Source organism: Thunnus maccoyii, chromosome 2 (genome assembly GCF_910596095.1).
Source record: "Thunnus maccoyii chromosome 2, fThuMac1.1, whole genome shotgun sequence".
In the NCBI taxonomy this organism is placed as follows: domain Eukaryota; kingdom Metazoa; phylum Chordata; class Actinopteri; order Scombriformes; family Scombridae; genus Thunnus; species Thunnus maccoyii.
The window spans coordinates 1,745,971-1,759,405 of record NC_056534.1 but is presented as its reverse complement, the minus strand read 5'-3'; the positions used below and the strand labels follow the sequence as shown (position 1 = coordinate 1,759,405).

General features: G+C 41.2%; 1 protein-coding gene across 2 annotated transcripts in view; it reads left to right on the top strand.

The window, feature by feature from the left end:
- LOC121881499 (protein jagged-1a-like) overlaps positions 1–13,435 on the top strand; it is a 35,449-nt gene that overhangs the window by 2,323 nt on the left and 19,691 nt on the right. For both annotated transcript variants that reach the window (XM_042389325.1, XM_042389317.1), the window contains exons 2-4: positions 599–901; positions 10,085–10,142; positions 13,153–13,410. In XM_042389325.1, coding sequence (XP_042245259.1) covers positions 599–901; positions 10,085–10,142; positions 13,153–13,410 — 619 coding nt within the window. The remainder of the gene's footprint in view (positions 1–598; positions 902–10,084; positions 10,143–13,152; positions 13,411–13,435) is intronic.

The following is a 13,435-nucleotide window of genomic DNA, read 5'->3' as shown; positions in this document are numbered from 1 at the left end:
GATTGATTAATAATGAGAATAATTGTCGGTTGCTTCGTTACTTCATTCTAAATGATGCTAAAAGCTTCAACGAGGAGCTGCAACAACCAACATGTGGAAATGTGTAACTTTACGTACTTGTTTGTTGATGAAATGTCAGAATGATAATGAAAAGAAATGTCCAACGTAGTTTCTCAAGTGTCCAAAGATCTTCAGCAAATCCTCACATTTGAGATGCTGCAACCAGATGATGATTATAAAGTGACTTTTCAAGCAATTAAAGACAAACTATTGATTGTTTTAAGTTCTCCAATGTGAGGATTTCCTGTCCTTGTTTTACATTATTGCAGACTTTCAGAATAAAAGACATTTAATGACGTCACCTTGAGATCTAGCAGATTGTGACGAGTTCTCTGGTGTTTTAAAGACCAGAAAACAATCTGCAGGTTGATTAATAATGAGAATAATCGTTAGTTGCTTCGTTACTTCATTCTAAATGATGCTAAAAGCTTCAACGAGGAGCTGCAACAACCAACATGTGGAACTCTAAAGCTTCTTCAAGAGGAAGTTTGGCTTCAACGTCCTCCAGTAACTGTTGAACTGTTGTTCTTCTCTGCAGGTTTCTTCAGCTTCAGGACACTTTGAGTTTCAGATTTTGTCGATGCAGAATGTTAACGGGCAGCTGCAGAGCGGCGCCTGCTGCGACGGATCCCGGGACGCGACGGATCGGCGCTGCACGACGGACGAATGCGACACCTACTTCCGCGTCTGTCTGAAGGAGTACCAGCTGAAGGTGTCCTCGGCCGGGCCCTGCAGCTTCGGCACCGCCTCCACGCCCGTGCTCGGTGGGAATACCTTTTCTTTACGCAACGCCAAGAGCGACAAAGCCAGGATCGTGCTGCCGTTCAGCTTCGCGTGGCCGGTGAGTCCAGAAGTTTAGACGATGGAAGTTTTTTGGTGCTTGTTGTGTCACAAACCACATGTTCAAATCCTGGATGAAAGATTTAGATCCAACAGAGTTCAAGTAAATCCACAATGAGCTTAAAGGACGAGTTCACAACTGTTCAACTGTGTCTTAAACCAACATTCAGGAGCTCAAATGAACATTAAAGCTGTTTTTCTTGCTGTAATCATTCCTCCTGTTCATACTGACCATGATCCCTTCATAATGACCTTACAATGGAAGTGATGGAGGACAAAACCCACAGTCTGAAGCTAATATGAAGCTTCAGCGTCCAAATGAGTCAAATCAAGTAGATATCTTTCAACGTTACAGTCTTTTTTAGTACCAAAGTTCCTCTTTTTGTTACTAAACTTCCACCTGCAGCTCAACAGCCCGGTCGCCAGAATAAAACGTTGGCGCTGTACGTTTCAACACATGAACTACATAGCGTCTCAACATTTCTAAAATGACGTAGTTCACATGTGATCTATATGAGTTGATCTTTCCTATATAGGAGGAGGAGGGGCAGCAGAGAGCACGGTTCAAGACCACTTTGAAACTGACACCGAAACCAATGTCCGCTTCCTGTTTCAACCGACAAAAGCGGGTGTTTTTAGCGAGACGTTTTTAACCCAAACCATGATCTTTCCCCTAAACCTAACCAGACCTGAACCACAGCGTTGTCACACCATAAAACACCATTATTCAACGGGTAGAAATGTTGATATGATGCGTATTTCACGTGTTGAAACATATATATTCAACGTTTCTGTGGTTTGCAGAAACATTCCGATGTTTTCTTCTGGCGACTGGGTTGCAGCTCAACAGGGAAACACTGTCCGAGGAAACACAAAGACTGTAAATGTGTCAGATATCCACTTGATATGACTAACTCAGACTGCTGAAGCTGAATAGAAGCTTCACACAGACTTTTAAATGCATTGAAAGCACATTTGAAGGATCTTTTAATATCCAGTATGAACAGGAGGAATGATTACAGATACCTGACTGCTGGTTTAACACACTGGGAACACTGGGAACTGGTCCTTTTTAAATTAAAACTAAACCTTTGACTTGCAAAGAGGCAGCAAAACACGGCTGGTGGTTTGACTCAGTTGCCATGGAGATGATTTTGATGTCATCACATGAGCTATATGTCATCAGGTGGTTGTATATGGAGGTTCAAAGAGGTTTTCAAACTGTGAGCTTCCTCTCCAGGAGAACACACACACACACACACACACATGATACACGTTTTATAGACTCAGTGTGACTCCTGAAGATAATCATCATCATCATCATCTCTTAATCTGCTTCCTGAATGAACCTCCATAAATCTGCTCGGAAATCACAGACAAAAGACGCTTCTTATAACTGCAGAACATCCAGAGAATCATCCTCAACGTTATACTTCCTGCTTACATCCCCCCAAAATACATCCCCCAAAGCATTATGGGAGCTGTAGGTCCAAAACTGTGAGTATGATTATCTCCCAAATCCAAGTGAGACAATCGACAAAGAATAATAAGTGGAGTGACAAATATTTTTAAGACATCACTAATGTTCCTCAAAAAAACCCTCTAGTATCATATTCTATAAGATTTAATTCACACACTTTAAACCTTTACATATTTGGATTTATTAACTATTTATTGGTTTTATTGGTTTCTTTGGTGTGTGTGTGTGGTGCAGTTGATTTGTGTTCTTGGACTTTAATGATTCTTTGTGTATCGATATTCTGGGTCCGAGTGGAGCGTCTCTTCATGACTATATCTGGTGTCAGTGTTGACTCTCTGTGGGTCCCAGCAGACACAGCTGAGGTTTGTGGTTTTTCCTCGGAGGAGGAGGACAAACGCCGGCGGGCAGATGATTGTTGTCGTCTTCTTCCTTCTTCTTCGGGTTGTTGTTGTCATAGTTGTCTCTCCAGCGTGGCGGGAGGATAAAGGGCTGTTGTTGGCGTCGCTGCTCCGCCGGCTGCAGGACATTCCCTACTGTTGTTGACCCTGGTAACTGGCGTGTTAAATGAAGCCGTCATGGTCGTCGGGGCAGGATGAGGTTTCTGTTGTTGTTGTTGTTCCCTTCTTTTTTTTTTTTTTGTCTAAACTGGCAGCAGCAACCAAAACAGCCTCTATGTGTGCGTCAGTCGTGTTTATTAGAACTGAGACGGTCGTTCACTGTGTGTGTAAAGTCCTGCCAAACCGGCAGGAGCTCAGCCGAGACTCCGCTGTTCACCTCCACCCTCCTCCTCCTCCTCCTCCTCCTCCTCCTCCTCCTCCTCTTCCTCCTCCTCTTTAGTGTTTTTCAGTAGTTTTTACATGTGACTCACTCACATCGCTTTAAAGTCTTTTTTCAGGTCACTGTCGTTGCATTCGTTCCATCTTTTCCTCCCTCCGTCTCCGTCTGGTGGTTTATATTAGCAGGTTTTCTACAGGAAGCCGGGGGGGGCTCATGGGACGCTGCTGGGGGTGGGCGGGGTCAGCGATGAGGTCAGCGTGTCCACACCTGGAGCGAAGGTGGTTCAGCCTTCGGCAGTAAAAAGGTGACGAGCGTTCTCTGGCTCCTTCACCAGCGGGGTTGCAGTTGGAAGATATTTGTAAGGTTTTGATGTGTGTCGGTGGTTTTCTGCTCTGCTGCGGTTTGTGTTGGAACAGATGATGTTGTCTTATTCAGACCACCCCGAAAACACACACACACACACACACACACACACACACTGAAAGGCTGCTGGATGGATGACTGCTTAGAGTCTGAAATGAAGTTTTTTGGTAAATAAAAACAAACGAGCCACCAGGAATACATTATTCAACTTTAAATAATTAATATAAACAGAATTGTGTGTGTTTTCTGAGAGTTTGTTACACTTCCTGTTTTCAGTCTGGATCAGTTCTTGTGTGAAAAGTTAAAAGATCTCTATAGATATTTTCGTCTCATCTATGGAAGGTTCAAGTATCAAGAAGAAACGATTCATCCTGAGAGGAAGATGAACACATGAACCGACCGTCCAATAGCTGTTGAGAGATTTCAGTCAGCTGACGTGGTCCTTACAGTCCTGCTGCTGCTAGCGTCTCTAGAAGCAGTTTTCAGGCAAACTTCCAACTTTATCTGCTCGTTAATTAACCCCTCAGCTTCTGTGTACGGAGGCCAGAAGCTGCCAAAATGAACACAAAACCAGCAAATACTGAATAATCATTAACATTTAGAGTAGAGCTGCAAACATACGATGGTTCCAGCTTCTTCAATGCTCTTATTGGTCTTAAATTATAGTTTTTTTGGGGTGTACACTGGAGGAAAGAAGACATTTGAAGGAGTCACCTTGTGCTCTGTTATTGTTAAAGACATTTTTCACTGTTTTCTGATGTTTTATAGACCAAACTATTAATGGATGAATGAAAGTAATGATTAGTTGCAGCCCTAATTTAATTAGCGAGATCTTGAACGTCAAACCAAAGGATGATGGAGGCCACAGATCGGTCCGTCCAACCACCTCCTCTGTCATCTTCTGTCCATCACAGGTTTGACTCCATGATGTTTGTTCTTCTTCTCTGTTCAGAGTTTGTTTTCATTCATCTGCTGAAGGAGGAAAAGTTTCAACACCTGGACGTACCTGCAGGATTTATGACATCACAGCTAGCTCAGAGCCAATCAGGGTCCAGTATGTAACTGTGGAAGCTCAAACACTGAGACTTTCCAGTGAAGCAGGAGACATCTGGTGTCCAGCAGGAAAAACTTTAGGAATTAACAATATTTACAGATTCACAGAGATTTTTAATGAAGGAGGAGACGATGTTTGAATAACTTTGAACTAGTCGATGGAACGTTTTGTTGTGAAAATCCATAACAGACACAAATCATGATTCAAAGTAGAGTATTTTTATGTCTTAAAAACACGTCTGGGGGCCATCTTTAAGATTTTAAAGAGCGAGGAGGGAGACGAGGTGGAGCGAAGCATGTCGGCATTTTTCCAGCTGATAACTGCCCCAGTGAATTATGGGATGAGAGGGAACAGAACGGCCTGCTGGGATGTCAGAACTCCAGATGTCCAGATGTGGATCCACCAGTCGACCCGCTGCTTTCCTTCCCGCCATACTGTCAACTTAGGATGAATGGATCTTACAGGTTTCGTAATTGATCAGAAAATTAACCTGCAACTATTTTGATAATCGATTAATCATTTCAGAAATGTCAAATATTTGAGGATTTGAAGCTTTTCTTTGTCATAAATGACATGTTGATCGGACAAAACAAGACATGAAGATGCTACCTGCAGCTCTTGAGTTCTGTCTTTATAGATGAGAGAGTAATAAGCAGATTAATTGACACTGAAGATGATCGTCAGTCACTTTGAGAACCGGTGATGAAGTGTAACCGTACACTGGGTTTGGAAAGAAAAGAATATTTGGATCCTTTTTATTTTTTAAAAATGTTAATGTCCAACAACAGTTCATTGTAATTATATTACATAACATAGTGAACAAACCCTCTGTTCCCTGCAGGGAGTCAGGACGCCTGCTGACGTCTGTTAATGATGATTTATAGTTGATCAGAACCGGTTCTTACAACATGAAGCCCGAATACGTCACAAATCAAATATGTTTATAGTCGTTGTGAAGAGCTTCACTCAAATCCGACCGACACAGAGATGAGAGGAGGCACGATATCGTTTAAATAATGGTTCATATTTTATTAATAATGACGGCAGTGACACCACATGAGCACTGGTTACCCTGGTTACCCTGGTAACCAGGGTAACCAGGGTAACCAGGGTAACTGTGATGATATGGTGCTAGAATTATAGTCCCGTACATCAGAGTTTGTGGATTATTCAACTATTTTGACAGTAATTGTTTGGATCATCTTGTACCAAACAGTTTGGGGACAAATAAATGAACTGTGCATCTTTTCCTCATGATGTTGTCAGCAGCTGATAAACCAGTAAACAGAAGAGAAACAGTGTGAGTGAGTTCCTCCTCCTCCTCCTCCTCCTCCTCCTCCTCCTCCTCCCGCCTGCCTGCCTGCCTGCCCGGACCTGCCTCCACATGTCGCCTGGTTTCTGCCTGCTCACAAACTATTTTCCCACAGCGAGGCTGCAGCCAGAGAAAGCAGTTCCACCTCCTCAATCAAACAATCAAAGGGACTGGGAGTGATGGGAAATCACCAGCGGCCTGCTTGTAGATGTTTTGGCAAGAGGCAGTCAGAGGCTTGTTGGCAGCCGACAGGTTTTTCATTCCTGCTCTCGTCTGAAAATCTAATTAGCTGCTGAAACGTTTTGTCGGTGCCACCCACTGTGACAACACGTTTATTTTTCCTCGCGGCTCAGGACGCATCGGTGCGACACCCAGATCGTGTTTCAGCCAGAGACGGTGACGCAAGCGTGTTGCAAGAATCGTTCAGAGGTTTTTTTTTTACAGTCAGCGGATTCGGCACGTTAGCTCGTTCTGCGTTAGTGACAGTTATGTGGCGTTGAGGTAAACTGCTCAGTGGAACACTGGAGACATGACGCGCTGGTCTTGGGAAGAGTTTGGTGTTGACTTTGATTCTGGTTCTGGTTCTTATCGAATCCTTGCTCTGATTTATGTCTGTAGAACAAATAAAAATATGTTAAAAGCAAAAAAACAAGATGTTCAGATGTCTGAACATCAGCTGATTGTCGGACATTATGACCCCGTTTCCTCCTGAATAATGACACCTGACTCCGTCTTAGTTTGCACCTGCATTAACAGCAACAGGTGTGACTGTGACATCATACATGCTGCAGGTGTGATCAGCTGTGGTCCTTGCTGCTGTAGACGGAGGCTCAGCAGGTCCAAAATTCAGTAAGCAGCATCCAGAAGCATCTTTCTGTAGAGGTTCGTAGCCGCTTTTTGGACCTGAATCCACTTCAGAGCCAATTCAGGATACAAGACCAGTTTAAAAGCGTCTCTCTTTTAGTAAACAAGACTTCTGATTCCAGTCCTGATTCTGGTCTCTTCTGAACTCTTGGAGGTTTATTATCAGTCAGTCAGGATTAGTCTAAATGATGCTGAACCTAATGCACAGAAACACAAACACAGCAGTTTATGTTCTGTTTATGTGACAAAAGAAATTTAAGTCTGTTTAGAGACTGAACGAGTAGCTGCAACAAACCATTATTTTCAGTTAGGGGTGTGCCCGAAAACAAGTATATTATTCAGCAAAGCACAAATAACATGTTAAATACCAGTTTGGAAGTCGGTTACATCATTATCTCAGTCCCAAGAGACTCTCCATAACCTGTTGTTCCTCTTCTCCTTTCCACAAAGTTAGGTTGTAAAAAATAGACAATAAATGAAAAGTGCAAAGCAAGAATCACCTTTGAAGTTCTTCTACATGTTACAGGCTGTGCTGTCTGTGTGTTATGGGTGTATAAATAGGTAGAGGTCTGTCTGCAATGAGGTGATGAGTAAAGTTTTATCTCAGTAGTCAGCGCAGTCGTCTCTGATCTGGGAGACTCCAGGTCGAGACCAGATGTGGGGACGTCGTCCTTCATAAGGTAGTTTATTCATGAACACTTATTGTAACACTTTAATTTTCTAAAATTAAAAGTGTCATAAAAACAAAAACAGGATTTTTAAGCCTCTTTCCACTTTTATACAAATACAAATAATTTTGCTGCCTCAACAAATACAGATACAAATACAAATACTGGACTCTCTGCACATCACTATTTTCAATTAATCTGCTAATTATTTTCTGGATTTAATCACTTTCTCTGTAAAATGTTAGAAAATAGTAAAGAATGCTTGTTAGTAAGTTTGAGAAGCTGAAAACAACAAATATTTGAGCATTTTTGCTTAAAAATGACTCTAATCAACTAATTGTTGCAGCTCTAGTTGAGAGCAGGTTCGTCTCAGATATGGTAACTTCCTGTCTTGCTATGTTTTCAAACTAAACTATATTCTGACTTCAGCTCTGATTTAAACACTGAAGATATGAGGCAGGTTATAGAGCCGCCTCTCATCCGTCGGTGTATAAACCCTCCATACTGGATATTTCCATCTTCAGAGGACTCAGGAAACATAGAAAACATGGATTACTCTCCTGTGTGATGTTTGTTATGGCTCATTTTGGTCCAGTACTCCTGTCAGCTGCTCTGTAAGCCCGAGTTAACCACTAATCTGTTCACTACATGGACCCACTGTGGTTTCACATCCACAGCGTCGGTAGCGTTGAGAGTTGATCTAGCTGCTGCGGATCTACGCCAGAAACGTCAGCAGGGTCTGATAGATGTGGACGTGATGATGTAAGACCACACAGGTTCAGGCCGCGCAAAACGCCAACTTGCATTCAAAACATTAGAAAACTGAATTTTTCACATTCAAGTTTTGTTTTGAAGAATCTGATACGACCTGGATATGATCTTCATAGACCTTCACTTACGTGTCATAACTGATTGCAGATGTGCTTCGGTTGTAAAAACAGAATAGTAGAACACAACACATCACCAGCTTTAAGCTGATATGTTGAACTTGTTAGCAAACAGTTGCTTTTATTTCCACATCCAGCAGTTACGGAGCAACATTATCATTCATTTGATGAATGTGAGTCCAATATTCACTGTCTTTTAGCTCTTGTTTTTACTCTCTACCAACTCCTGAGGGAAATATCTGGCTCTTTAGCTGCTAAATGCTCCACTATGTTCACCAGCTAGTCTACAGCTAACTGTGTCTGTTTGCTTGTTTGGCCTAAAACGACGCTATGAGACGCTGAGAGTGAACCAGAACAGTAAAGTTGCAGCCGGACAGATAAACAATGAGCTGAAACTCACTATAAAGCTCCGTAAAGCCGAGAGGAGCTGCAGAGTCACTGATAATTCTCTGTAGGTTCATCACTACGAGTCACGACCAACACTGTTACTGTATAGATCAGACTGTGGAGTTGATTATAGCTGCTGTCAAAACACATCATATATTGCAAACATCATCCTACCAATAATGTTGTGGTTAGAGGTTATGAGTGATAATTCTGTCAGAAAATACTGATATGACTCCAAAAACAAACATTTTCATTATTTGGTTTTGTCTTCAGTTCTGCCAGGAAATGCACTTAGTGTCACTGTTAAGATCAGACTGTGGAGTTTCCACTCAGGACAAATTGAAAATGCTCATAAAACCAGGTGGATGGAAACACACTGACATAATACATTCTGTAGCCTCAAACCTTCACCATAAAATCAAGTCTGTAACCTCAGACAGCCCTCACTGTACACACACACACACACACACACACACACACACACACACACACACACACACACACACACACACACACACTCTGCAGCCTGTGTGTGTTTCCTTGCTCTGATTTTTGGAGTTCGGTTGACGTCGAGCTCAGAGTTTGAATGGTATGAATGTTGGAAAGCGAGTGTCACTACAGAGACAGAGAGAGAGAGAGAGAGAGAGACCTCAAACCACACACACACACACACACACTCTCTCTGGCTCTGGTCTGTGTGTTATTCGATAGCGGTGAGAGCGACAGTGGCTTTAAGAGAGACAAAGAGAGACACAATAATGGGACTCTAACACACACACACACACACTCTTGTACAAACACTAAAACCAGATGAAATGGAAAAAGAGACAGAAACCGAGTTTGTTTCCAGCGATGCGTCTAAAAGTTCCTTTGATCTGTTTGAACTCATATAAGATAAAATCATAAATACTTCAAACTATTTTTTTTTTATGCTGAAATAGTTTTTATTATAAATGACACATTTATCAAAGGACTGAGTGAATAAATCTGTGATTAGTTGAATATTTGAGCTGAATGTGATGTCATGATGTTTAACCTCACATTTGTAATTTTTTATATCGAACGTTTTCATTTGTTGCGGAATAAGAAAGAATTTTAACTTTCTACCAACAAGTTAAAGAAGTGTTTTCATATTTATGGATATTTGGTATTTATTAGATGTATTTGCATCCTTAAGTTAATCATGCTTTTGTTTTTTAAAGTTACGTCTTCAGTTTGATTGATTAATATGACGTCAGTTTAATAAAACCTCAAACAAATGAAAGCAGTTTTAATATTTTCACTTTATGAAATGATTCATCTTTTATATTATTATTATTATTATTATTATTATTATTATTATTATTATATAACTGTTATTGATTAATTCCCTCATCCTCCTTCTCTGTGCAGAGGTCGTACACGTTGATCGTGGAAGCTTTGGACTTCAACAACGACTCGTCCTCCGGCGGTGAGTACCATCATCATCATCATCATCATCATCATTCATCCTGCTCTGTTTAGTTTCCTCTCCTGCTGAAACTAACATGACCTTTGACCTGAGAGCTCTGTGTGAAAACGACTGATCTGCTCTGCTGAATCTTTCTATTATCTGTGTGATGAAGGTCAAATCTCAGCATGAAAAGTTAACATAATATGAAAGTGTCCGTTCCTGCCGTCCAGTTCAAAGACATATTGAACCTTTTAGAGACTAAACAATTATTAATAAAGACATGTAAAGACTGTTAAACTGCTGGACTTTTGTTTATTGCAGTGATAAAATCAGTTCCTCCTCTGACAGCAGGCTGTTTACACGCTCTGGATGAGTCTCATTCAGAAAACTGGTTGTAAAGACGTTGTGTGTAGAGAGAGAGAGAGAGAGAGAGAGAGAGAGAGAGAGGCTTCTGTTTATCACCCGGCGGTCAACGAGGCGGTCAGAGCGAGAGAGAGAGTGTTGGCTCGGTGCTGTATTTGGCGTCCCACAGGGAACCATTATAGGCCCGGTGTGAAGTGGACTACGGTTCAGGCTGTTGGGTTCCAGTTTGAGTCCAAACATGAAACCAGAAATGTGACTCCTCCTGCCGGTTAAAAGCTACGTTAAGCTTTCGTACATGTGAGATTTTGAGGGTTTGTTCAGACAGTTCAAACAGCTAAAAGGTCGAAGCTGAAACTGCCGTCGAGCCAAATGAGGACAGAACAAATATTGACCCTCTCAGTTTAGCGTCAACAGGCCAAGTGGCCCCGAACACGTGGCCTGTTGAGGAACACCTGCTTTAATCTGTTACTGCTCAGAGAGAATATTATTATTATTATTATTATTATTATTATTATTTTACACCTTTGAGACTGACCTCAGTAAACACACAGTTAAAGCTTCATTTAATTATATTGTAATTCTTTAAATAAAAGTCTTCTTCATATGAAATCTGTGTCATCACACATAAAATCATAATACATTTTTGTATCCATGTATGAAAAAGGTGCAGATGAGCTCTGTTGGATGTTATAAACTGAGATTTTTATGCTTTGTTAAATAGCTGCTTTGGACCTGAACACGCAGAAAAGAGACAAAATTACAATTAATTTTGAAGAAACTGCTGTGTGATGGTGTGTTCAGGGTACACAGCAGCTGCTCTACACAAACTGTGTCAGTGTTGCAGGAGTTCAACTATTTGATGAAGCCAAATCTGTGATCATCATCATCATCATCATCATTACTGACTGTACAGTTAATTATAGATGTTAAATCCAGTGCTGATGTTTCTCTGCTGCAGTTCCTCTAACGGCCACTAGATGGTGTCAAGACAACTGTGACTGTATTGAAGAAACAAATCTCAGTTTTGCGGATTATTGTTGAAACACTGATCCACATTTTTCACAATTTTCTGACAGTTTATGGACCAAACAACTAATCGATTAATCTAATGAAAATAATCGTTAGTTGCAGCTGCCGACACTGTATTGTTTGATTGGCAGGTGTCTCAGCCTCTCACAGCGTCTTGACCTTTGACTCTTTGCTCTCATGAATATATTCTTACTGCAGTGACAAAAGTCCAAACACTGACAGCTTTTCCTTCAGTCTAATAATAATAATAATAATAATAATAACAATGACGACGGTGATAATGATGATAACAATAATAGCAATAATAATACATTTTATGTATAAAGCGCTTTTCAATAAACTCTGTACACATTAAATAAGTAAAAAGGATCCAGAAAAACTCAACACAAGTGTTAAAAACATCAACTCAGATATTAAAACCAGTTTTAAAAGGTGAGTTTTGATGGCAGGAAGGTCACAGGTGAGTTTGGGGAGAGAGTTCAGTTTCAGACGTTGACTCGACGGCTCCGACGGTATTCATCGATGAAGTGCCAGCTTTGAATATTTGCTCAAATATCCTTGAAGGAACAGATCCAGCTTCTTTTGAGGTTAACTATTTTTCAAATCTGCTGCCTCGGTGCCATTTTTAGCACCTTTTTTTAAACTTCCCGTCATGATGTGAAGCATCACAGTTTGCTCCCAGGCCGATGGTGCTACCTGCTCTGAGGGTTTTTTTTTTTAAATTCACGCTGAGTTTCTTTTTTTCAGCGATTTCAGTCCAGCTGAGTGTCGGTTAAACAGACGCCGTCACCTCAGCCCGACCACACTTTCCACCCCGCTGGTGAAATACCACAGAGCGGCTCAGCATTTTCAAACTGCTCTGGAATATTACAGCAGACAGCCTCCGTCTGACAGCTCTGATCTTACAGCAGCTGTAATTATTTCTTGATTGATTGTTTGTCATGTTTTATTCAAAAGTTCCAAAGATGAACTGATTCCAGCTCCTCATATGTCAATGTTTTCTTCATGATAATAAACTGAATCATTTGGTGGTTTTGGACTCTCAGTTGAACAAAACAAGCAGTTTGAAGACGTCTGTGTTTAGTTTTTTTTTTACTACTTTCTGACGTTTTAAAGACCAACTGGTTCATTGAGAAAATAAAAGCCAAATGACAAAATGTAAATGTGAAATGCTAACATGCTAACATGCTAAATTAACATCACACACTTAAACATGACATGCTAACTGAATATGTTATGTTACATATATAAATCTGAAGAGCGGGACACACGATGGCTTCTTCAACCAGAGAATAAAACAGATAAATATAAAATATGAAGGTAAATCAATCTAACAAATAACACATTATGAGGAAACGGATTATTGTTGTTTCCATAACAACAGAACAAACTCTACATTCATTTATTTACTGATAGATTACTGTTTTGGTTAATATGGTAGCATCTTTTTACAATATTATAATTACAGACTGTCAACTGTAAGACAAAATATGATTAAAATGTTTCCCTAAAGTCATGTAGATGATGTTATAATAGTTGTTTTAGGGCTGAATCGTGTCTGCAGACACATAAACCTCCAACAATCAGATCAGGGTAAACATGTCCATCAGGTCAGCTGACTGAACTGTGTCCGCAGGCGTCGGCGGGGCGGTGATCGAGAAAGCCGTCCACTCTGGGATGATCAACCCGAGCCGGCAGTGGCAGAGCCTGAAGCACAACGGCCCCGTGGCTCAGTTCCACTTCCAGGTCCGTCTCAGCTGTGACGAGCACTACTACGGCTTCGGCTGCAACAAGTTCTGCCGCCCGCGAGACGACTTCTTCGGACACTACGAGTGCGACCACAACGGCAACAAGACGTGCCTGGAGGGCTGGTCCGGTCCAGATTGCAACACTGGTGAGAGATTTACTGACATACTGGG